The 26,273-nt window shown below is 49.1% G+C and overlaps 1 protein-coding gene across 2 annotated transcripts; it reads right to left on the reverse strand.

The window, feature by feature from the left end:
- Positions 1–287: 287 nt before the first annotated feature.
- Positions 288–26,173, reverse strand: EMC8 (ER membrane protein complex subunit 8). 2 transcript variants are annotated; one of them, XM_089903384.1, is made up of 5 exons: positions 25,839–26,173; positions 17,615–17,691; positions 12,190–12,259; positions 11,403–11,497; positions 288–6,049 (listed from the first exon to the last, which is right to left on the reverse strand). In XM_089903384.1, the coding sequence occupies exons 1-5, from the start codon at positions 26,067–26,069 to the stop codon at positions 5,464–5,466; spliced, it is 1,059 nt and encodes a 352-aa protein (XP_089759510.1). In that variant the 5' UTR covers positions 26,070–26,173; the 3' UTR covers positions 288–5,463. The 2 variants fall into 2 exon arrangements, with proteins under 2 accessions (XP_089759510.1, XP_022438697.1); XM_022582989.3 differs by lacking the exon at positions 288–6,049 and adding an exon at positions 10,114–10,874.
- Between the last annotated feature and the right edge of the window lie 100 nt (positions 26,174–26,273).

The following is a 26,273-nucleotide window of genomic DNA, read 5'->3' on the forward strand; positions in this document are numbered from 1 at the left end:
GCACAGCCGAGCTCCTCAGACAAAGCACTGTTGCTCCCTATTGGCAGAGGCCTAGTATTAAAGCCGAGTCTCAGGAATACGCCAGCCCAGTCGAAGGAGCCACGGAGGCTGCTGCTTCTTCGGATGCCCGACACTGTCACAGCACGCGAGATTGTGCCGGGAGGCCCAGGACATGTGAGTTGTGCGCAGCGGGGGGATTCTGCTTCTTCACATTTTCTTCCCATGAAAAACTCTGTTTTCAATTTGCTTCTCCTTGATGACTTTACTTGAGCTTATGTATATATATATATATTTTTAAAATTTATTTAATTTATTTTGGGCTGCGCTGGGTCTTCGTTGCTGCGCGCGGGCTTTCTCTAGTTGCAGCGAGCGGGGGCTACTCTCCGTCGAGGTGCGTAGGTAGTGGCTTCTCTTATGAGCACGGGCTCTAGGCGCACGGGTTTCAGTAGTTGTGGCACGCGAGTTCAGTAGTTATGGCTCGTGGGCTCTAGAACGCAGGCTCAGTAGTTGTGGCACACAGGCTTAGTTGCTCTGCGGCATGTGGGATCTTCCCGGACCAGGGCTTGAACCCGTGTCCCCTGCATTGGCAGGCGGATTCTTAACCACTGCGCCACAGGGAAGCCCCGCTTGAGCATATTTTTGATGTTACTGGCCATTTGGATATCTCCTTTTGGGAAGTACCTGATCAGTTGGGTTGCCTTTTTAAGAAAATTGGTCTGAAAATTTTAATATATTTGGATAGATATATCGAAGTCTTTGTTGGGTGACTGTATTATAAATACCTTCTCTTGCTCTGTGACCTCCCTTTTCATAGTCGTAATTTTTTTTTAATGAACAAAAGTTTTGATTGTAATGTAGTACAACTGACCACTTTTTTTTTTTTTTTTTTTACAACTGATCACTTCTTTAGGTGTCCTGTTTAAAAATCTTTGCCAAGCCAAGGACGTGAGTATATCCTCCTGTTATTTTCTGGAAAGCTTATCATTTTACTTTTCATATGTAGACCAATAATCCATGAGATACCACTCCACACCACCAAAATGTCTCACATTCAAAAGACTGACAACGCAGTGTTGCTGAAGGTACGGAGAAAGTGGGGGGCAGATGTTCAACTGGTAACGTCCCCTAAAAAGCTGAACATACACACCCCGACAGGCTCACTTCTGCACATAATCCTGAAAGAAACGTGTACGTATGCGCACAAAAGGACAATACAAAAAAGTTAGGGACTTCCCTGGTGGCGCAGGGGTTAAGACTCCGCGCTCCCAGTGCGGGGGGCCTGGATTCGATCCCTGGTCAGGGAACTAGATTCCCACACGCATGCCGCAACTAAGAGTTCGCATGACACAACTAAGGATCCTCTGTGCCACAACTGATGAGCCCGTGTGCCGCAACTAAGGAGCCCAAGAGCTGCAACTCAGGAGCTGGCAAGCTGCAACTAATGAGCCCACCCGGCGCAACCAAACAAATAAATGAATTAAAGAAAAAAATTAATTGCAGCAAGATTTGTATCAGCCCAAGTCAGGAAAAACCCCAAATGTCCATCCACAGTGAAATAACACACAACAAGGAAAATGCATGAAAAATTGCTGCATGTAACATGAATGAATCTCACACACAATTCGAATACATGCTGTACCCTTCCATTTATATAAAGCTCAAAGACCAGGCGGAACTAACCTAGGTTTGGGCATGAGGGGCTCCTGGGTGCTGGCAGTGTTCTAATGTCCTATATTTGGAGCTCGGTGGTGGTTACAAGAGCCTGCACCTGCCCACTGTGTCCACTTTGTGAAAATTCACTGAGCTACGTACCTGTGATTTGTACACTTTTCTATACACCTGTTATATTTCAATAAGTAAATTTTATTAAGAAAAAAAACCTCTTGCCAAATATGTCTGAGACGGGAACATAGAGAACGTAGGACGTGAATATAAAGGGCAAACTTAACGGTTCTGGAAATGAAGTGATTAAATAATCCAGAAAATATCAATTACATTTCTTTCAACAAATTTAAATCTAAGACTTCAGAATTCAAAAATAAAGGACTGTAACATTTAGGGGAGAGGATATTCAGCAAATGGGGAGATTTCAGATGATTCTGCTTTTTCAGTTCCTACCTTTGTCCGACTTGAACAACAGCAGGTCTCCGGGGGTATGTCCCGCACACCAGGGCCTAGGACAGGGCCCTGGGGACACAGGAGGCAGCTGCACAGAGCACTCTTGGTACAGAGCCGTCTCCAGGAAGTGGGAAGTACTGACAGATTCCAGATATAATTTAAAAATTAAAGATAATCAACAGGTCTTCCTAGGTATAAGATAACTTGCGACGCAGGGAAAGTATAAAATACTGTCCTTGCCCTGCCGTCCTGGGTCCAGGGGCTTGAGATGGCTCAGAAGCTGTGAGTCCCGCATCACCTGCCTGCTTCCTGTTGCTCAAATGTTTACAGCACATTCATGCGTTCCGTGCGTGGCACATTTTAAAAGAGAAAAAAATCAAAGAGCTTCCTGCTGAGACAGAGTTCACTCAGGAGACCTGAATCCCGCCAGGGTGAACCCTATGGAATTGTGATGCTTGAGCTGCTGACCTGTTGAATTAGCAACTTCACAGGGTCGGCCTAACGGTCCGAGTCCTCTGTCCCTGGCTGAGTGTACACAGTGGGGTAAGTCACTTCAGTTCTGAGGATCTCTAATTCTTCACAATAATGCATGGATTCTGGTCAGAGCTCAGGGTTTTTTACAAGTATGGCCTGAATTACCTGCTAAAAACTGACTTTTGGGTCCGAAATCTCAATGAATTTGGATTCTCAGGGCCTGAGCTCGAGAATCTGCACAAATTTTCTAACAGTTTCCTTGTAATTATGCGTTTTACCTCTTAATTTACACTGTAAGCTCGTCAAATGTAGGCTTCCCATGCTTCCCACTTTGCATCTCAGTATCCAGGACATTAAAGGTCTCAGGAGATCCTGACGATGTGACAGCTTTCCGTCGCGTCTTCGTGAACAGGGGGGAATGGGAGGCTGGCAGAATGGTAGTGACTTCTAGTTTCTTTTGGGTTTTCTACTGTGAACAGACACTGACATCGTAGTAAGCCAGAAGCTGCATTAAGACTGGGGTGGGGGCAGGAGCGAGGCCAGGCAGCGTGGAAAGAGGAGGAGGGACACGGCTTCTCTGCCCCTCGTCTCCCAGGAGAGGCCCGCGCCCTGGGATCTGGCCGTAGGAGTCCTCAGGCAGTCACTTCTAGTCCGGGCCTTGGTTCCCCACCTGTGAAATGCAGACCATAACACCCTTCCACATCCTCAGGGCTGGGGTGGGGGGCATGGACTGGGAAGACAAGTGTAAACGAAGGGTTAAAGAAAGGTAAGCTGCTGTTACTGCTGAGAGCAAATGCTTTTATTCACTCATTCATTCAATAAACGTTCACTGAATGTTTACGATGAATAAACACTTAACATCTTTCTTAGCAAAGGACTAAGTAGGCTTTTACCTTGAGGGTCAGTCTGGCCAACAGTATGTTGTAGAACTGTTAAAACATTTGCATGAAGAACCTTATTCAGCGTAGCCCAAACACATTCTACTAAGAGCTAGCACATGTATTAGTACCTCTGGTCTTCACAACCTCCCTGCAAGTAGGTGTCATCACCCTCCTTTTTCAGACGAGACCCGAGAGGTAACTCGCCCACGGCCACAGAGCTGAAGTAGCCAGCTGGGACCCACACCACACACCACTGCAGCCTGGCGCCGCCGTCTAAGAACCGGGGCGACGAGGCCCTTCCCAGGCAACAGGAAGATCAGTTTCTGAGAACACCCTTCTCTGAGGAATGACCATCTCTTCAGTAGTCAGGTCAGCGCAATGGAGAAGGGCAGCTGGGGGACGACAGCGAGGTCCACTCTACACAATTCACGTAACCCTCAGCACCCAGGGCGCACCCAGGGCCCTCAGCAAACTCGGGTGAGTGTCCTGTCGCGGGGCAGGCTCCCCGACTACAGGCGCTGCGCTGGGTCCGAAGCCTTGTCCAGAGAACTTCACAAGCACAGGTAGATCTCCTTTTACTGCGCTTTGCAGATACTGCATTTTTAAAAAATTGCAGGTCTGTGGCAACCCTGTGTTGGGCAAGTCTATTGGCACCATTTTCCCAAGAACATTTGCTCACTCTGTGTTACATTTTGGTAAATCTCACAGTATTTCCAACTTTTCCACTCTCGTTATATTTGTTACGGGGATCTGTGATCAGTGATCTTAGATGTGACTGTTGTAATTGTTTTGGGGCGCCACAAACCACACCCATGTAAGACAGCAAACGATAAATCACGCGTGTTCCGACTGCGCCACAGACTAGCCGTTCCCCCCTCTCTCCCTCTCCTCGGGCCTCCCTATTCCCTGAGACACAACAATATTGAAATTAGGCCAATTAATAACCCTGCGATAGCTTCTAAGTGTTCAAGTGAAATGAAGAGCCGCACGTCTCTCACTTTAAATCAAAAGCTAGAAACGATGAAGCTTCGTGAGGAAGGCGTGTGGAAAGCAGAGCCAGAGGCCCGTTGTGCCAGTTATCTGAGTTGTGAATGCAAAGGAACAGTTCTTGAAGGAAATTAAAAGCACTACTCCAGTAAACACACTGATGAGAAGAGGAAACAGCCTTACTGCCGATATGGAGAAAGTCTGAGTGGTCTGGATAGGAGATCAAACCAGCCACATTCCCTGAAGCTACAGCCTAATCCGGAGCAAGGCCCCAACTCTCCCCAGTTCTACGAAAGGCTGAGAGAGGGGAGGGAGCTGCAGGAGGAAAGTCTGAAACAAAGGTCGGTTCATGAGGTTGAAGGACAGAAGCCGCCTCCGTAGCACGAAAGTGCCAGGTGAAGCCGCAGGTGCTGAGGGGGAAGCTGCAGCAAGTCCTCCAGAAGCTGTGGCTCAGGTCATCCATGAAGGTGGCTGCACTGAACAAGAGATGATCACTGTAGAGGAAACAGCCTGCTACCGGAAGAAGATGCCTTCTAGGACTTTCCTAGCTGCAGAGGGGAAGACAATGCCTGGCTTCAAAGCTTCAAAGGACAGGCTGACTCTCTTGTTAGGGGCTAATGCCTAATGTTAGGGTGACTTTAAGTGGAAGCCGATGCTCATTTGCCGTTTCGAAAACCCTAGGGCCCTTAAGGATGATGCTAAAGCTACTCCTCCTGTGCTCCATAAATGGAACAACAAAGCCTGGATGACAGCACATCTGTGACAACACGGTTTACTGAATATTTTTAGTCCCACTGTTGAGACCTGAGGCTCAGAAAGAAAGGTTCTTTTCACAATATTGCTGCTCACCGACAATGCACCTGGTCACCCAAGAGCTCCGATGGGGACGGACAATGAGATTAATAGCGTTTTCATGCTGCTAATAACACAACTTCCAACCTGTAGCCCATGGATCAAGGAGTCATTTTGACCTGTAAGTCTTATTATCGAAGAAACACATTTCTTAAGGCTCTAACTGCCACAGTGATTCCTCTGATGGATCTGGGCAAAGTAAATTGAAAACCTTGTGGAAAGGATTCCCCATTCTAGATGCCATTAAGAACATTCGTGGGCTTCCCTGGTGGCGTAGTGGTTGAGAGTCCGCCTGCCGACGCAAGAGACAGGGGTTCGTGCCCCGGTCCAGGAAGATCCCACATGCCGTGCCACGGCCGCAGAGCCTGCGCGTCTGGAACCTGTGCTCCGCAACGGGAGAGGCCACAACAGTGAGAGGCCTGCGTACCGCAAAAAAAAAAAAAAAAAAAAGAACATTCGTGATTCTTGGGCAGAGGTCAAAATACCAACATGGACAGGAGTTGGGAAGAAGTCGATTCCAGCCCTCATGGACGTCTTTCAGGGGTTCAAGATTCAGAGCAGGAAGGAACTGCAGATGTGGTGGAAACAGCACGAGAACTAGAATTAGAAGCGGAGCCTGAAGATGTGGCTGAATTGATGCAACCTCATGATAAAACCTGAACGGATGAGTTCTTACGGATGGACACAGAAGTGGTTTCTTGAGATGGCATCTACTCCCCATGAAGATGTTAAGACTGCTGAAATGACAACAAAGGGTTTAGACTATGACATCAGTTTAGTTGATAAGGCAGGGTTTGAGAGGACTGACTCCTATTTTGAAAGAAGTTCTACTGTGGGTCAAATGCTATCAGACAGCATTACATGCTACAGAGAGATTGTTCACGGAAGTCAATCCATGCAGCAAACTTCACTGTTGTCTCATTTTAAGGAACTGCCACCGGCACCCCGGCCTTCAGCAGCCACCGCCCTGATCAGGCAGCAGCCGTCAACACTGAGGCAGGACCCTCCACCAGCAGAAAGGTCCTGACTCGCTGAAGGCTCAGGTGATGGGTAGTACGTTTTAGCAATGACATATTTTAAAATTAAGGTACGTACATTGTTTTCTCAGACATAATGCTATTGTACACTTAACAGACTACAGTATAATGTAAACATAACTTTTATATGCACTGGGAAGCCAAAAAATTCATGTGACTCTATTGCTTTATTTCGGTGATCTCCATCTGAACCCATAATATCTCCGAGGTGTGCCTGTATTCGGAAACGCAATTACTTACTACAGGCTCACTGACTGTATTCGGAACTTTTCTCAGACAGCACTAAATACAGGACGCTATTCTGCTTCATATGGTAACGCAAGTTCAAGCCAAAGGTTTTCTCCACTCAAATCGAAGTGGAGCTTCTGCTGGCACTTGTCACACTACTTTGAAAGCAAAAGACCAAGGAAGACACAATTTTTGGTGGTTCTAAAGCTGGACTAGATCCCAAGAAGTTAATCTTTAAGGGAAAAAAAGCTCCTTAGAAGAATGGGGATTCATTTTGGAGAAATGCAAAACTTGATCAGATTTTGCATCCCATTCGAGGAGATCGTAAGCATTTTAGGAGTAACAACAAGTCAACGTTATGAGGATACAAATATCAAAGTTATCCCCTGGATGCTGAAGTGTGCACGAAGTCAGGTTAACACACCACCTATCTGAGAGGTGGCAGGAGGAACACAAACCAACATTTGCTGCCAGGCTTTCTACTGAACCGAAGAAAAACATCTAATGCTTAAGAGGCACTGAGTTGATGGAAAGGCTAAAGGAATGTCAATTAGTAAAACGAAAGTCTATTTTAAAATTCAGCTCTCTTCATTAAAATTGCTGAAAATCTCCGCAGGGTATGGAGATGAATGCTCATGGTTATGTTTCTGGCTTCTACTTAACAGGATGTCACAGAGCAGCTACTGTGTTAACACAGTTAAAATACTAAAACGGGGCACTTTTGGAAACAAATATTTTTCCTTTGAAGGCAGAACTAAAAAGGTAGGTCAGAAAAGCTGAAAATGACTACACACAGGAACAAGGGTTTTCCAAACACATCAATCAGAAAAATGAGCTATTAAGTCAAAGCTACTTAGACAGAACTTTTTACACTGAGGAGGCTTAAAAATACCAGATGCCTGGAAAACTTCAATTACTCAAGATTTCTAACTTGCCTTTTATTCTAGGTCAATCTAATTTCATTAGAACTAGCAAAGTCAATTTTTCCTTAGTGTACGCATTGCTTTTTGTCTTTTATGCCTACCTTTTCACATTTAGTATGATCAGTTCTTTTTTTTTTTTTTTTTTTTTTTTTGTGGTATGTGGGCCTCCCACTGTTGTGGCCTCTCCCGTTGCGGAGCACAGGCTCCGGATGCGCAAGCTCAGCGGCCATGGCTCACGGGCCCAGCCGCTCCGCGGCATGTGGGATCTTCCCGGACCGGGGCACGAACCCGTGTCCCCTGCATCGGCAGGCGGACTCTCAACCACTGCGCCACCAGGGAAGCCCCTAGTATCCCCAGTTCTTAGACATGGAAAATGGCATTTTTACATAAACCAGTAATTCATCTGTCCCACTCACTTCATGATGGATAGATGCTATGGAAGACAGAAAAATGTCCACCAGGATTTTAAGCATATGGCTGGTTCTAAGGGGATATCGCTACACCGCCCCCCCGCCCTCCCCCTTCCCCTCCGACCCCTTCAGATTTAAGTAGGAAAGGGTTACTCGGGCATTTTGGCGGACGGAGGTCTCTTCGATGTACAAATATACTCTGTGTTGCTCCTTTAAGTCTCTTCTAGGAAAAGGCAGAGTATGAATCCATTTCAGTGGCTAACTGACAGGCTCTCACTTTCATGCTGCGTGGGGGAGAATGAAGACTGCTCTTAGGGCCAGGAGACTGGAGGCTCAGAGGCCACACAGCAAGGCTTGGAGAGGTAACAGGGAGGGGAGCCCAGCACAGGGCCTGGGGCTCCCCTCAGAGGCTTCTGCTGTCTTTACAAGCATCCAGGACCATTATCTGCACTCTGGAAACCTGTTTTTGTTTTTTTCACAGATACGTTCCTCCCTTTAGAGTATTTAATATGCTTTCTTTTGAAAACATAAGCCCGACTCAGCCATAGACGGGGCGCCTGGTTCTAGGCTGAAATCCAAACTGGAGAACGGTACATGTTCCTGGGAAGGTGGTGGCATCAAGAACAAGAATTCCACAAAGAGGTGAAAATGAGGGAAAATAAGACTATCCTTGCAATGCCTCCAAAACTAGCCTTGGCCACACCTTCTGTTCCAAACAGCTCTGCCAGTTCCCCTTGACCTTGACCTGGAGGTAGCACACGTTCATTTTAATCCCAGGAAAAGAGAGCCTTTTCTTTTTCTTTTTTACTTTATTTTATTTTTATTTATTTATTTATTTCTGGCGGCGTTGGGTCTTCGTTGCTGTGCACGGGCTTTCTCTAGTTGTGGCGAGCAGGGCTACTCCTCGTTGCGGTGCGCGGGCTTCTCATTGCGGTGGCTTCTCTTGTTGTGAAGCACGGGGCTCTAGGCGCGCGGGCTTTGGTAGCTGTGGCTCGCGGGCTCTGAGTGCAGGCTCAGTAGTTGTGGCGCATGGACTCAGTTGCTCCCCGGCATGTGGTATCCTCCCAGACCAGGGATCAAACCCTTGTCCCCTGAATTGGCAGGCAGATTCTTAACCACTGCACCACCAGGGAAGTCCCAAGACAGCCTTTTCTGTGGTAAACGCTGGCAATAACTCTTTCTTTTTCGAGACAAATACAGACCCATCTGGGACGAGACTGCACTGCATTCCACTTGTGCTGGCCCTGGCGTCTAAGTCGAGGAGAGTGAAAAGATAAAAGTGTACCGATGCATCCATCACCCCTTCATTTGTCTTCCCCACGTGACTTAAAGTCAGCTTAAAAAGCCAAGGGCGAGCAGCGTTTGAAGAAAGAAGAGAAAATCTGGTGGACCAGATAAAGCACATCTATTGTAAGCAATGCTGAAATATTTCCTACTTGTTAATTAAGAGAAAATAATGAATGCTGTGTCATAAACCTTTTCAATAGATTATCCGAGTGTTACAAATTTCCTTCATGTAGTCCAAAAAAAGACAGTAGCAAAGGTACAGTTCTCTGAACTCTGCGTGAAATAATTCATGTAAAAAAGAAAAAGATGTAATGGAACCATAAAGTTTCCCCATCAGTTTCCTATGACTGGGTTAAAAAGCTTGACTGATTGTTTCAAGTATAACGATTACAGACAGTGCAGTATAAAACTCCGGGACCCTAAGTTTTGTTCCGCTTTTGTTGCTTCAAATACAAAAAAAATAATTGTCTTGAAGACATAAATTAGAACCATTTGGACAATCATGCAAGTCAGTCAGGAGTCAGGACCGATTCTTGCCTTTTAAAGATAATCTTAGCATGGCTCCACTTTTCTTCTGGTTCCACAGGTTTACAAGCTTTCTGGTTGAGGATTATGACACTGTGCTCCCATCCAAGCTGCCTTCCCAACAATGTTTGTTTTTACCCTTAATGATGAAGGTTTCTCAGACAACTGTGGCATTATTCCCACGTGTAGAGTCGTGGCAGCTACGGAAGCCTGACAGCGGGGCTGGGGGGGTGGGCGGGGGCGTGCCGTTCGTACCTGCTGACACCAGCACACAGCTCTCAGACACTGCTCGGCACTCGCACGCTACGTGCCTGCCCAATCCCAGGTCTGGACGATATTAACACAAACAGGATGAAAACTCACACGCACTCTCATTTGGGTATAAGATCTGGGCCTTTTTTTTTTTTTTTTAAAGATAGTTCATAAGCCTTAAAAAGTATTCTCTCCAGGGCTTCCCTGGTGGTGCAGTGGTTGAGAGTCCGCCTGCCGATGCAGGGGACACGGGTTCGTGCCCCGGTCCGGGAAGATCCCACGTGCTGCGGAGCGGCTGGGCCTGTGAGCCATGGCCGCTGAGCCTGCGCGTCCGGAGCCTGTGCTCCGCAATGGGAGAGGCCACAGCAGTGAGAGGCCCGCGTACCGCAAAAAAAAAAAAAAAAAAAAAAAAGTATTCTCTGCAGATTATAAAAGGTTAAAATCGTTTAATAGGAACAATCTTGGACAAGCAGAAATAGCTTTGATTTAAAGAATTATAGCAACGTACAACTGGGAAGGACTCCACGGGGATGGTCAGATGGGACAGTCTGTGCCTGTTCTCGAGGCTGTGCATTAGAAAGACGACTGATGGGACGTTGTGCCCTCTTTCAAGGCACATGCCACTTCTGAAAACTGTCAGCTTTCCACGCGGGCTATGAGAGATTTTATTTACATTTAAAAATAGCTTTTCTTCTTCAGTGTAGTGGAAATGCCCAGAGGCCAGTCACTGAGATCCCTCCCTAACACAGGTGCAGAACAGCTTTATTGATCTCTGGATTTGTCCAGTCATTCCGAATGTCATCCAGGTGATTATCAAAATCCACGAGCGCTTCATAGGACCGGCTTTCCAGGAGTGATGCCGAGATCCTCTGGGCCTCTGGCCAGTCTTCACAGTAATCGCTACGAGGTGAAACAGGAGAAATCAGCCTCTTAACGAAAACCGGTGGCTTTTGAATAGAGTAAACAGGAAACCAGCCACATGCAGAGTGGTATAAAGGAAGACAGTACTGAACACTAACAAACACGTACGTTTAAACACATGAAGATGTACGTAAAGAATTTGAAACGTGAAAGAGTCACCCTCCAAATGAAATTCTGAAAAAGCTGGAAGTAGATGACTGATTACAAATAAACCAAACCAAATGCCTGGAAAGAGGGTGTGGCTTGGGGAGGGGTGCCCTGGGGTTGAGGTGGGAAGACCCTCGACTGACACTCAGGTTGTCTTGACTGCTTGGAAACCCTGTAGGCCTCAGTCCTCCAGGGGTCGAGGAACAGGCATGACTTCTGTGTGAGGTTTGCACACTCCTCTGGGGAAGACGCTAACTTAAAAACCCAGAAGGCTGGGATCAGCTTTCCTGTGGGAGCTGGGTGCCTGGAATGGCACCAGCGCACGTGGCACGTGGGCCATCCTGGGAACAGGGCACTCACTAGTGAGGGTCTCGGCAGCGCCATTTGTTTTCGTGGTGTTCGTACACATGGATTGTGGGTACCACACAGTCCATCGTGAACTTAGTGTTGTCTACCTGCAACGAGACAAAGGACATGCTCGTGAACAGAGCCAGCACTTCCGCTGCAAGTCTGCAGGCCCTTCCTCGTGGCTCTCCCAGGACCAGTGTCAACACTGCCCGTGGCAGAAACCCCACCTCACGGCGCATGACACCACGAGAGCACGGCCCAGGTGTGCTGTGTCATACCGGAGAAACACTAAGTACTTTACTGCTTTTTCACAAACGTGAAGCTTCCAAACTTTACTTCTGCCTTCCCTGTTAGAATCCCATCTGAACTGAGGTTTACAGGGCTCTTGATGAGAGCTACTCCCCTCCCTGGCTCCCTCCCAATGGTTCTCACACTTGAGATTGAGTGAGAATCATCTGGAAGCTTACTGAAACACAGACTGCTAGGCCCCTAGAATCTGCATTTCTAACAAATTCCCAGGTGGTGGTGGTGCTGCTGGCATGGGGACCCCACTGTGAGACCTGCTGAAGTGGAACGCCCCCCACCCCTGGAAATCGGTGCGCCGCGACAGCAGCGGCCTGTGGCTCAGCAAGTGTAAGCGTGCAGTTGCGAGCAGACTGCAGAAGGGGCCCACGGTCCAATGAAGTACCCGCAGAGAGGAAAACCGCTGACATCAACAGATAAAGCCCCACGTCTGCAAGAGGATGCTCAGCAGCCATCCCGCACACAGAAGGCTCAGGAGCGAGTGAGAGCGACTTACCATGATGAGAGCCGTGTCGCTGAAGCCCTCGGCGATCCTGGAGGCCACCTTTTCTGCAACCTGGTTTGGACTGTGAGAGAAGAACCAGCGAGGTTACCGCATTCTAGTTAACGCCGTTCAACGCTGTCTGCCTAAGGCAGAGTGAACAGCAATGATACAAAGACCAAGGGCACCAGCAAGCTGCCCGAGCTTGTTACGCCCGCCCGCTTAAGTAGCTTCTGGTGACTGCGTTCCCCCTGCAGTGACTGGTGAAGATGGGGAATGCTGCGTGGGCCATGTGGGGCACAGGGGAGAGCAGGGCCCTTCCCCCACCAGGAAGCCCTGGGAGGGGATCTTGAGAGGGTGTCTTCTAAAGGGAAAGGCTCCCTGGACCCCGGGGGAGAGCGCCACCCAGGGCCTGCAGACAACTGTGCTGCTGAGAGCTGCCCCAGGCCAGCAGCCTCCAGGGCCCACCTCCATCTTCGCCCTCAGCCGCTGGAATGGAGTCAGTTGCTTTTCCTTTTTTTTAGTTTTAAAAATCCCTAAGCCATTCCAGATCTTCTCAGTGCTCGTGAGCCTTCCCTGGCTGGCTCTGGCCCTGCGCCCACCGCAACCTTGATAAATGGCAACTTTCCACCTTACGTCAATAGGGTGACTTGGAGAGCGGGTCTCACGCGTCCCTGCGCCCCCCTCCTCCCGCCCGCAGGCCCATCCACTCTGACCTCCCCCTCGGGGCCTTACTTAGCTCCCTTCCCCCACAACGGGCCCAGCTCTGATGTCAAATCTGAGTCTCTTCCTTTTTAGGACAAGAAAATTAACCAGTTCTGTCCAGCCACGGTCCAACTTCTCTTCTCGCTTTCAACCATATTTCTTCAACCTCTTTAGTAAGTTGACGATCCTGTCCCTCTCGCTCCATTTCCTCACTATGCCGTGCAGCCTGGCGTCTGCACCCTCACCCCGGAGGGCCAGCACCCCGAAGCCTCCCTACGGCCTGCCAGGCTCCCAAGGCCCTGCGGCTGCAATCCGGGGCGGCTGGAATCCGAGGCAGGCAGGCCATCTTGTTCCCAGTTTCTCTGGCTGAGGTGACCTTTCCCACTTCTTTCCAGCCCCGCTCCAGGCGCCTCCGCTTTGCCTCCTTCATTCTCCCTGCCGCCCGCCCCCTTCAGCCTGTCACCGGAGGCATGCGTTTCTAAAACTGCCTCCTCACCAGTCTCAATTTCCAGGCTCTTCTTAGAAGATAAAAGCCCCCCGTGCTCAGGCTGGCAGACCCAGCCGCTCTCGCCACGGGACCAGCTACCGTTCCCACCCCCGGAGCATCACTCTGTGTGCCTTCCATCCCAGGGAACTGTCTGCGCGTCTCCTCCTCACACACCCCTCCCCCCACTCAGACCTTTCCGGGTCTGGAACGCCCTTCGGCGCCCACCTCTGCTTACTCAATTCCTTCCATCTTTAATGCCCAGAAAACACCATCCTCTCTGGGACGTCTTGCCGGCTGCCCCAGACGAGGTCCATTCGTCCCCTCTCTGAACACTTAAGCCTTGGTATGCAGTTGTCTTTTTGTGCAGCTTTTTCCCCTGCACAATTAGAGTCTCAGCTTTCTGAAGCAGGGACAGAGCCATAAAGAAACACACTATACAATTACGATCGTTTCTTTGTGGTTGAGGTGAAAAAAGCTGGTTCAATGCTTTATAAAAATAAGTTCATCTAATTATTCTATTTTCACTTTTAAAATTGAGAATTTATAGAGATGTGTGATTATTTATCTGCAGTATCGTGTTAAGAAAAATGAAACAAAAAAACAGTTTCATAGAGAAAGGGCCTCAGGGATTCTTGTCCCTCAGGTCACCCCGGAAGGCCCTCAAAGTGAAGGCAGCGCTTCACAGGAGTCGGCGTAGTGGGACCTGCTGACTCACCCGCCCACTGCGGAGAAGGCGCACCGCGCTCCGAGTCTCTGCGGGTCCTCGCTCACTCACACCTTACGTGCGAAGGGAAACGAAGCCAGCGTTTGCTAAGAGCGTGATCTTCTCCCTAGGAGCATTTGCCACAAAGAAACTGGCAAAATACTATTATCCTAACGTTTATGATTATCATAGCGCTTGGTGACTTTTATTGGGAAGGGGATCGAGAAACATTTATTATGTTTCATTTCAGGTGCCCCCAAACTCACACTTAACACGTGTTCTTTTGAAAGAACTTAAAACTTACAATAGTTAATGAATTGCCAAAGTATTTCAAAGAACTACCAATTTTGTTTACCTCTTATTTGTATTTCACACTTAGTCTCTAACAACGACCTGCTCCACTCCTAATGTCAGATTGTCACATTGTGACAGTCAGGTCAGTACTTTGTTTCCAACTAGGCTGCACAAGTCCTTGTTCCTGTGAACAGTCAGCTGCCAAATACAATGGTGGGGACCCTGGAGATGGAAGCCACTTGCCAATCCCCCTTCCCAACCCACACAAAACTAGGCATCTACCTGTGATTGAGATCTTACATTTACATCTAAAAGCTCTTTACTGAGCATCTACCTCAGGCCAAGGCACTGGACCTCGTACTGAAATCTACCCCTCATGAAATGTTTATCATGAAGCAAAGCTCCAGCAATTATGAAATGATTAAATAAAACTTGATGGGATAACCTGAAGTTTTTAGGTTACGAACACCTCATAGTTCTTTTTTTCCGATTAAAACAGTGACTGAATGATCCTTTTTTAGAAAAGGTAATCGCAGGACTAGGAACAGGACCGGCCTCTACTTGGAATCAAACACAGTTAATCAGCACGCTGCATGTGGCTTCGGTCTGCCCTCCTCGCTGCCACTCTCCGGGGGACGAACTCTTTGGCTCCATTTTACAGACAGGACCACTGAGGCCAAAGTGGTGAATCAGTAAGTCACTGAGGACTTGAATCCAAGTCTAACCTGGCTCCAAAGCTTATGCTGTGAGACGATGTGAATCAGCCGATGTTTCTGAAAGAGGAGCAAAATTTTAGCTAGGTGAGGCTGAAGAGAGAAGGGAAGGTTTTCTAGGTAGAAGCAAACGGTACTGAAGAAGGAAGTCAGCGTGATCCCAGCTTCTGAGCTTCCTGGCTGTGTGGCTTTGGTGCAGCGAGCGTCTCTGGCTGGAGTTTCTTCAGCTGAGTGCCCTTGTGAGGATTCGAAAGGATGACACCAAGAAAGCCCCAGGCCAGGCACAGTGGTAGTGACTGGAGGTTTACTCCAAACACGCTGGGGGGGTGGATTAGATCCCGGAGTACGGCCGAGGCTCACGGGGTCAGAAGGGATCCAGAGGGTTACTGGACACACTTGTCTCACCGCCCACCACACTCTCTACAGCTCTCACCAACGGCTGGTAGGCACTTAGACACTGGCTTCAGTGGGAGAATGAAGACCTCCTGAGCAGAGCAGGTGAAGGACCTGGGAAATTCTAGAAGGTGTGAAGAGCATGAAAGTGGTGTCTGAGCAAGATAATTCTAGGCTGGGCTGCAATGAGCTCCGAATAGAGGCAGGACGATGAAGAGGCCATGAGCCAAGTGAGGCAGCGGAGGGGAGAGCCTGTGCGGGCGCGTCTGGGGGCGGGGGAGGAAGGAAGCCAGCGCCATCACCTCTGGCCCTCTCCTCTCCTTCCTGCGAGAACAGCTGCGGGACAGTACTGTCTGCTTCCAGGAAACCTTCCAAGGACGGCTCCCTGCTGCTTACAAAATAGTGCAATGCCTCACAGCCGTCAGGGTGGCCTCACCTGCTGGCGCCGCCTCTGTGCGTGCGTCCCACGCTCCTGCCGGTTTCCACCCGGTGTCTGCATCACGCTGTCCCCGCTCCGCACTCTTCCCTCTGCTCCCCACGTCTGCACGTGACAGGACCCTGCCACGCGCAAGCATCCGGTTCAAACGACACCCCTCCCCGGGGGCCCCTCTGGTCACGGCAATGGACTCAATGCCTGCCTGCTACTGCTGGACAGCCCTCTGTGCCGCCCTCCCGGCATGGGGCCTGGGGGCCTGCACCACAGGCCTAGGTTTCGGTGCCTTCTGTGTTCAGTCCAGCAACTCGAGGGCAAGGGCCAAGAGTCCAGCTTGGCTCAGCACAGAGCTTGGCCCGGGACAGGCTCTTTGTGCCCTGCAGCCTCTTTCGTGTAACAAAGACCAAGACTGACACCGGCCATGAACAGGCCATGAATACCCCCAGCTCATCAGCACCCGGGAGGCAGGGGGGCTCAAGAGGAAGGCGTGGTCAACAAGAGATGCACCTGAGAGAGAGCCCGAACGGCAGTGGGCGGGAAGAGCGTGGGAGCCAGGCTTCAGAGGGCGCCCCTGCGCCGTGGCCCACACAGAGGCTTTCACAGGAGTCTGCGCCGGTGACCCTGTCTCCCTCTGAGTCCCGACTGGGCCCAGTCCTCTAGGGCAAAACGGCTTCCGTCCCTGAAGTGTTTCATCAGCTTATTGTATTATGGCCCTAACGCTGTGAGTCCAGCCTCTTGCCTTTGCTGGGCAAGCGGATGTGACTCCAGGAGACACTTCGGTCTGGGGTCCTTCACCGCGTCCCAGGCCGCCTGGCCACGTGAGGGAAGCGTGCGAGGGCACCCCGGCTTCTGCCTCTGGCTTTAGGCTGGTCAGGGTGCTGATTCCTCTGGGACTCGGCCTGTGAGGTCCCATCAGGCTGGCTGCTGGTCGTACCCCTCGACCACAGGGCACTCTATCCTTGGGCTGGACGTCTTGACCCAACCCCCCTCACCCCTTCTGGCAGCGCAGGTACCAGCTTTCGTCACCAGCTCCAGGTGACTGCACCACCCTCTCCTGAGTTCTCTTACATACCGTTCACACCTCTGGAAACAACCGCCTTATTAAGTCCTCCACAAATTATCCTAACTACAGGGTGTCAAGTGTTTTTCTGCTGGGACTTTGACGCAGAAATAAAGCAAAGACCTCAGCTTTGCTCATTAGTGAGAATCACAGTGGGTGCAAATAGCCGGATAAAAGAAACCGGAACCTAACATGAAAGAAGCAGCAAACACTGCATTTTCATCAAACTATCAGACCTTAAGAGCACCACACCTACAAGTTACTCTTTTTTTAACCCCCCCAAAGAGTGGAGTTCTTTCCTAATGCTATGCCCTACATCATTCCCACCCTGGGAATGGGAAGCAAGACACAGCTGAGTGGCGATAGAAACAGGAGGCCCTGGACTGTTGCTTTCATTATATGAATTCCCTTCAAGCAAAATAAAGAAGATACAGAACAGAATCCCAACGTTAATATAAATGTTTAGAATTACTGTTGTTTGGAATTACCCACACCGCAGTCCCCCTGGAATACTATAAACAAGCAAGGAGGGCCCAGAGGGGTTCTAACAGATTTTGCATCCTGAGACCACAGAGGTCAAAACGTGTATCAGAGATCATCTCCCTCACAGTATCATTCTTTCAGACCATAGAGGGGTTTTGCATGGACATACCTGGCATCCTTTACTCGCTCGTTAGCTTGATAATAACCAGCAATCACATAGCTATTATCTTTGCACCATGAATCAATCTGAAAGAAGAACAAAATTTGGGAAGAAAAGGTGAATGATTTTCCCTTAAATATCAAGTCTCAATAAACAGAGGGAACCCCCCCCCCCCGCCGGATGCTGGGACAAGTCAGATATAAGCCCTGTATCCTCCTCCCTATAAGAATGAAATGGGGGAGTTCCCTGGTGGCCTAGTGGTGAGGATTCCAGGCTGTCACTGTTGTGGCCCGGGTTCAATCCCTGACTGGGGAACTGAGATCCTGCAAGCCGAGGAGGACCGCCAAAAAAAAAAAAAAAAAAACAAGAATGAAATGGGTGTTCAGGGGAAAGAAGGTCACCACAATTTGCTTTCCACAGTCCACGTGAGGCCAGAGAAAGCAAAGAAGAGCCTGGGCTCCCACTCTCACTGAGGTGGGGTGTCTTCCCACAGAGGAGGACCCTGTAATGACTGCGAAGGGTGGGGCTGGACATGAGGAATGACCTCCTCCCCCAGTCCCAGCAGAAGACCCCAGTGCAGACATATATTAAATGGGTACAGTGCCGCGGGTGAGGTGAGACCAGAGTTACCCACCTTCTCTGACAATATGAAGCACTGAGGCATTCTGGGGCTTGAATAAGCCTTAAGATCATTTAAATCAATCCTTCACAGATAAGCAAACTAAAAAGCTCGGAGAGGGTCTAAGTTTGCACAGCCAGCTAGCACAGCCAGCCTGGGAATATAAGTCTGTTTCAAAGCCAACTGCTTTAATACCGTATCTCAGTATTCCTAGCAACACACCATGAAAAATCCATCATGCCGGGATGTGGGGTAAACAGGCACAGGCGCGCGCGCGCACACCCTTCTCTGTGGCATGTTTTTAAATGGGAGCATGGGAGCGGATTTTTAAAGTTTTTGGTTTTATAATGCCACTCTTCTCTCATCAGATTTAGCATCCTGCAGGTCTAATGCTATTATTAAAAGCAACAAAAGGCCATTCTGTTTTGCCATAATGGAATTTTAATAATACACTGCAGTAAATTCTATCCTCAGTCTGCAAAAGAAGAGATAAAATTGATCCTCGAGTTTTTCAAAGTAACTGGTTAAAAATGTTTTTCTTTTCTTTTTTATTTTTTTCCTTTTTTTTTTTTTCCTTTTTTAAACATAGCTCTATTGCTCTTTTTCTCAAGTTCTGGTTTGGGTCTCCAACAGTCTCCTTTATGACTAAAAGCAGACATTACAGAATGGTTACAGACCAAGGTTCCCTCGCTCACACAAGGATTAGAATAATAATTCTGGCTTCCTAAGAGCTCACAAATTACCACATTTGGGCAAAACCAAGGCTTAGTGAACGAATTAGACGTTTTGGTCATCCACTCAAAAGACGAGAGCCATGTCTACAAAATATTTATAATGGCTCTTTCACTGTAACTTTGATGCAAATTCTTCCACAACTACTTATATTTTGTTTCTATCAGATCTTAAAGGAATGAGTTCTAGAAACCCTCTATTGCTGCTTACAGCAGCAAATTCTTTCATTTCTTTCTAAATGTATCTCTATGTGGTATCAAAGGGCATAGCCCTGTTCTAAAATTTGGCATTTGGTCCCATTCCCTGAACTCAAACCCATAAGTTAGCCCATCCTTTAGTGTAGCCCTCTCAGTCTTTGTTTCTGATCAAAGACTGGTCTCTTGAGTGTGTCCTCACTTGAGGTGACCCTCGCCCCTGCCTACTTTGGTGCCCCTCTCCCAGCCCTGTGGTGTGGGCTGTTCTTATAGCCAGAGTCACAACTACAGATGGTACCCCGAGTTTGGCTACTGTCCTGGCTTCCTAATGCCCTTGTAACAAGTTACAAAAACTTAGTGGCTTAATACACAAATTTATCTTACGGGTCAGAAGTCTAAACTGGGTCCGCTGGGCTGATTCCTTCTGGAGGCTCTAGGGGAGAATTCGTTCCTTGCCTTTCCCGACACCTAGGGGTCACCACATTCCTTGGCTGGTGGCTGTACCACTCTGACCTCTGCTTCTGTCACAACTCTTCTGACTCTTACCCTGCTGCCTCTTACGAGGACCCTTGTGATGACACTGGGTCCATCAGACAATCTAGGATAATCACCACGTCTCAAGATCCTTAACTTCATCTCATTTGCAGTCCCTTTTACCACGTAAGGTTACACGTTCACAGCTTCCAAGAATTGAGGTGTGGACACCTTGGGGGGCCATTTTTTGGCCCACCATCCAAGGATTGAGGTGTGGACACCTTGGGGGGCCATTTTTTGGCCCCCCACAGCTACGTTTAATATAAGATAATTATTTTCTGCTGCTGCTATCCTGACCATCCCCAGCAGTAGTCCTTTTTTATGGCCATGCTGCGCCAAGCTCATGGCCATGAGCTTGCGGGATCTCAGTTCCCTGACCAGGGATCAACCCGCGCCATGGCAGTGAAAGCCCAGATTCCTAACCACTACGCCACCAGGGACTCCCGCAGCAGTCTTCAGCGAGCAGTCTAAGCTGCTCCCAGATCCCTTTCCTGGGCTGAAGGTATCGGTTCAGGACTCAATCCTTAGCAAACACGTGGTGTCACCTTATACCTGCACTCAGAGAGCAGAGGAGTCACTTGACATGAAGGATGATTCTTGTGACAAACACAATGCACACCTCAACTTACACTTTACCTAACGAGGGGTGAATTCCTGTATGTAAAACTCCAAGGGCCTAACCAAATTCCAGCAGAAAAATAATGTCAGGACCTTGAACTTCTAGTAGAACTCTTTTTTTAAAAAATTTCTTTATTTAATTTATTTTTGGCTGCATTGGTTCTTTGTTGCTGTGTGCGGGCTTTCTCTAGTTGCGGGGAGCAGGGGCTACTCTTCGTTGTGGTGCGCATGCTTCTCATTGCGGTGGCTTCTCTTGCTGCGGAGCACGGGCTCTAGGCACGCGGGCTTCAACAGTTGTGGCTCGCAGGCTCAGTAGTTGTGGCTTGCGGGCTCTAGAGCGCAGGCTTAGTAGCTGTGGTGCACGGGCTTAGTTGCTCTGCGGCATGTGGGATCTTCTCAGACCAGGGCTCGAACCTGTGTCCCCTGCATTAGCAGGCAGATTCTTATCCACTGAGCCACCAGGGAAGCCCTTTTGTTTTGTTTTTGTTTTTTTGGCAATGCCGCATGGCTTGCGGGATCTTAGTTCCTTGACCAGGGATTGAACCTGGGCCCTGGCATTGAAAGCACTAAGTCCTAACCACTAGATCACCAGGGATCTCCCTAGTAGAACTCTTTGAAGAGGCTGACCCAAAAGTGAACCAGGCACAAAAGCTCTGGCTTGGCTTTAGAAACCTTTCAATGATTCAAAAAAGAACGACCAGGTTAAGTCTGGATGCCTGTTGACAGGCACGCACAGCCTGTCCACAGCTGTCCAGATTCAGACACAAGTGGCCCCCAGTTGAGGAATGGAGAACTGGCCATCAGAGCCCACAGAGGGGACGTAAACAAGTTTCAGTGGAACCAGACCTCATCGGTGAGAGTGACCCGGCGGGCAGTAAGAGTCAGGGTGTGGGAGGAGGCGAGCAGTGTGGACAGTCGGGAGGGTGGGGGTGGGGCAGGCAGCTCTTGAGGGCCCTCAGAATCCTGAAGTCAGCCCAAACGGCAACTCGCTCCCTCCCAAGTGGGGCCGGACAAGGCAAAAGAACCGAGAAGCTGTCTGACCGCTGTTCTCAACGAATCCTCTTCCACCTTCCTCACCTTGCTGCTAAGATGCCCTACTCCCGTGATGCATCTTGTGAACGATCAAAATGAAAAAGTTCAGGGCAACACTCTGAAGCTCGTCAAGTGACTCTGAATACAGGGTCCAAATCCTGCATTGGCTTACGTAGTTTCTTTTACTTTTCAGAGGGAAAGAAGGACACTTTCACCTTGGCATAAGTCTGCCACCCTCTGTTCAATGCCCTTTCAGGCTCGTTCCATTCCAGACACATAGGAGAACGACTGAAGGCCCTGGGCCCAACTCATCCGTTCCCAGTTAGACTGCACAAAGAAAGCAGCTTCTCTCAGCAATCTCGCTAACACTTGCACGTATGAGGCACTTTGTAATTTTCAAAGCACCATCACCCACCTCAGGTGGCTATATAACAGCCATGAAGTAGGCGACGCAGGGAGCTGATAAGAGCCACCCCCAGCAGGGCGCTGCTCCCGTGTTTGCCACTTACGAGCTGGGTGTGTCTGTCAGCCTCCCTGTCTGCAGCAATGAGCAGGCCTTGGCTTCTAAAAGTAGAGGGGTTGTTAGTTTCACGGAGAAGAAAAGCTCCTTCTCAAGTCGGCTGCTGATTCTTCTCTGGCAGGAAAGGAGCTGGCTCCAAGGAGGAAAAGCTCTGGAGGTAAATGGCATGCGGACAGAGGGTGAAGGTCAAGGGGAAGAACTGAAAGGAGAACCCAGAGCAGCCAGCTCCCTCTCCCAGGCCAGCACGTTTATGTTCTGGAGAGAAAAAGGGGCAGGAGGAAGCAGGGGGCTGAGCCAAAAGCCAGAGGGGCAGCAGCCTGTGTGGATGAGTAGAGAAGGCACATGTGGAGGCAGCAGAAAGAATTCCAGACCCAAGTCACGGTGACTAGACCAACCGGCAAAGAAGGAAGTCCTGGAGCAGAATGTAATGCAGAGCAGCTCCACGGCACCAGGAAGCCACCGACCGGGGAAAAGGGCAAAGAGGGCTTAGGGAAACAGCAGGTTTGTGCTCATTTCCCTACTGACATTTTATGGATTTTTGCTTTTAGAAATAATTCCATCACTACCTACGTCAAAGGGTTATAAGGATAAATTAACAGGCATAAGTACTTAAAAAAAAATAGAAAGCACCCAGAAATGCAAGGATTTTTTTAAATGGAAAATTATAATGAAAAGCCTTGCAAAGGAATCTGAGGCTGCCCTTTGATGGACTGCATATCGAGTCAGTCTTTCCCACTTATCAAAAATAACTCAATACGAAACTCCCTGAATAGAAACAAGCTGCGAGAATTAGGCCTCGTTTATACAGTTTTATGGAGTTACATGCTTTATTAAAACTACATCTTCTATAGCTGATAAACCATGGCTCCATACACTGAGATTTTTTTCACTGCCTTCAGGTTATAAAGTTGCTAAGTCAAAAGCTGAATGATATAAACTTAAATATCTTGATTGTAATACAAAATTTGTGGATGGACCCAAATTGCAAATTTTCCTTTATAACTTTATTTTGAAAGTTATTTAATTTGTACCCAGTTGACATCTTTCTCATATTTTTCAAATTCTGAGTCTATGATTCAAAGTTTTGATCAACAGAAGAAAAGTAAGCACAAACCACCACTGCTTGGCAAGGATAAAACTTTGGCTGTTAGTTTCTACTGTTTGAAAAGAAGCTAAGCGCAGAGAATCTAGTTTGCACCTAATTTTGCTGGACAGCAGACCCAAACACTGAAGGGCACATTTGGGGACATGCTGGAAGGCGAGTCTGGAGTGCAGCGTGCAGTGGTGCAGGGGGAACAGGGTCAGAACAAGGCCTCAAGCAGTGCCCCTTAACAAGCTGTGGCAGTGGGCCTGCCTTAAGAGTCGAGGTCCCCTCTGGGCATCTGCCCTCCCCAGGTAAACAGTGGACACAGCCCTAATCCTTGGGGAAAATTCACGAAAAGGCGACTCTGAATGTGGCTGCTTACAGCTGGTATATTTAATTCGTTCAAGTATTGCATGTATATCTTGTAATAGGAACGCAACCCTTTAACTCTGTAGAGCTTACTTAAGGATGAGAAGAATTAATCCTATTTTGACAATTCCAAGTGAGGCTCAAGTTTGCCTTTAAGATGCTCTTTATTTCTGATAGGATTTTCTAGGGATTTAAAGCAACACACCTTTTCCTCCTACCCACCCTGGCTCCACCTTGGTTAGTCTGCTGACTTCCCTTCTTCCACCCACCCCGCAGAAGCTGGAGTTCCTCAGGTTTCTGTCCATGGCTCTCTACTCATTACACACAGTCCCAGCCAATAGGACCTGCTCTCACGGCTTCAAGAGTCATTGAGAAGCTACTGGTCCCCCATCTACGTCTCCAGCCCACCCATCTTCTGAGTTTCAGACCCATTTTTCAGCCGTCAACACTAGGTCATTTTCCTTCAACGAATGGTGCCACTGTCCTTCTGATGCTTAAGTCAGAAATAGAGGTGTGTCACCCTTGCTTCCTTTTCCCTATGTCCCCACACGATTAGTCACTGAATACTGTGGATTCTCCCTCCTGGCTCTCTCTGGTCTGTCTCCTCTGCTTCCACAGTGCACTTAGTTTAGGCCACCTCTCTGCCTCTAGTATTATATACACTCCCGTTCCCAACATCCTCTTTGCTGCAGGCTGGGGCAATCACTCCAAGACACAAATGTGACCATGCAACTCTCCTCCAGTGGCTTCCCTGTCCTCATGATGGAGCCCAAACTCCGCTGTGTGATCTGCAAGGTCCTCTACAATGAAATCTGCCCACTGCTCACCTCTCTCCATGCCAGGTCGCTTTATACTTTACACTCTAGCTCTTCCCGAAATACCCCTCCCCCCATTTTCTCCTGGTCTTTGCACAAGCTACTCCCTCTGCCTTGAGTGGTTTTCCTCCATCCCCTGAAGGAAAGCTGGGTTACGTGAACCTTCCCCACTTCCTGCTTAACTCCTGATATGGCACTTATTCTTCGCTACTGTACTTGTCCCCTTGGTACAAGTTCAACTGCTAAGCAGGTACAGTGTTTGATCCATAGCCATATCCCTCCGCCAGCACAGGCCTGACACTACTGGACAACTGAATAATCCTGCATTAATGCTACTGGTTAATCTAGTTCCCGAAAGTGAATGCACTTCACATATCCAATCGCCACGCAATTCCCTTGATAACAAAATAATCAAGACAGGTGGTTGAAAAGACTTGAAGTAACAGACACATGCACACCCTAGGGATGTATCGGTACTGACAAGCTATTTCTTCAGGAGCTAAAATGGTTGATTTTATAAATATCATCTGCTTCTGATCTATCTCCTGCCCCAAGATGATATGAAGAAATTCAGACAGTGACTCAGTTTAAAAGGCATTCAAAGATGTGCCCAGTAAGCTTAGGCGAGGACCGTTTGTCTAAAGATACTTTCTGCTTACCAAGACTTTGCATGGGTGTCATAATTAGGTAAATTACAAAATGAATTCATTTTACTTGTTGGGAGGTATAGAGAAAGGACTTCTAGCTACACCTTCTCAAACTTAACTACTTTTTGCATAATCAACTAATTTTTTTTAGTAACATAGTTTATACGCATATGAAAAACTGTACCTCAAGCCAGGCAGGTCTGAGTCTACAGTTTATTTTTCCCTAAGGTTTCAACTCAAATTTGTCGGTGTTCTTTTTTCCTTTATGGGTCACCATACCTCAATAAGCACTGCCTAGGATTCAATGACCAGCCAGTCTATCCCTATGCCACATCTTTTCTCACTGTACTTCAATAGACCGACCAGTCGTGAGCAGACCCACAGAAGTGTGTGGGCTGGAAGGTATGTCTGCTCCGGCTTTTAAATTCCACAAACCTGCCATCTGCGGGTTTTAGCTTTTAAAACCACGGGTGCATTCTAGATGTCACTAAGGAGGACAGACGAGCTTCCCTTACAAAGCGCTCAGGCGCATTCTCGGGCCGCAGTGCCCGTGAGGCCAACGCTGCCTCTAAACGTGTCTCCACCCTCGGGGTCTGGGGCACTAACGTCGGAAGAACCGCAGCCTTTACACCGACGGCAGACACGGATCCGGCCCCGCGAAGGTGCGCAGAAGCCAAATCGCAGTGTCAAAACTTCCCGTGACTCAAAATCCCAAATATAAACGCTGTCAAATCATCGCTCAGCTAACGACGGCTTGTTTCTATAAAGGATACTGGTGTGAGAAAATTAATGCATTATTCGTCGCGTAAAGCGTCTAAAAACACCCAGGACGGTTAAGATCGCTCCTGCGGCCGCTGCCACTACGAGCGGCCATCTGCGGGGCCTTGCTAAGTGCAGGCAAAGTCCTATGCCCCCTCGCGGGTCGTCCGTTCGTGGTCACGGCTACCTCGGGGGTGGGTCTAGACTCCGGCTGGACCACTGTGAGCTTCCAGCTGGGACTGCTCGGAAGCTGATCGCCAGGCGGTCTCCTGCCCTGCTGATTCCGAGGCAGGACCCTTACCGCGCTTACCAGGGTGAGGGCCACCTCCAGCATGGGGGCGAGGGCCAGGGTGCCGTGGAAGAGGGGTATACAGTCCACGAAGAGGGTGTGGTGGGCACCCGGGCCGCCCAGAGGAAGGTGCTCCTTGCGCGGCTTCTGCTTCTCGGCTACCAGCAGTCCGTTGACGGCGCAGTGCGGGTACTTGGCGCCGTGCAGCACCATCTTGCAGTAGGCCTGGGTGGTCAGCTTCACCCCGGGCATGCTGAGCCCGGGAGGGCCCCGGAGGCCCGGCGCCGACCGAGGCCTGGATCCGCTGCCCGGCCGTGCGGCGCCTCAGGGGAGAAGTGGGACGAGGCGGCGGCTGCCTGGCGCGGCCCCGCGGCTGGCGGAGGCCCCCACAGGGCAGGCCCCGCTCGGGCTCGGCTCCTCTCGACGCCGGCTTCCCCCCGGGAGAGACCGATGAGC

This window comes from Delphinapterus leucas, chromosome 20 (genome assembly GCF_059928025.1).
Source record: "Delphinapterus leucas isolate spDelLeu-1000000601 "Yukka" chromosome 20, BTC_Dleu_Yukka2, whole genome shotgun sequence".
Classification (NCBI taxonomy): Eukaryota; Metazoa; Chordata; class Mammalia; order Artiodactyla; family Monodontidae; genus Delphinapterus; species Delphinapterus leucas.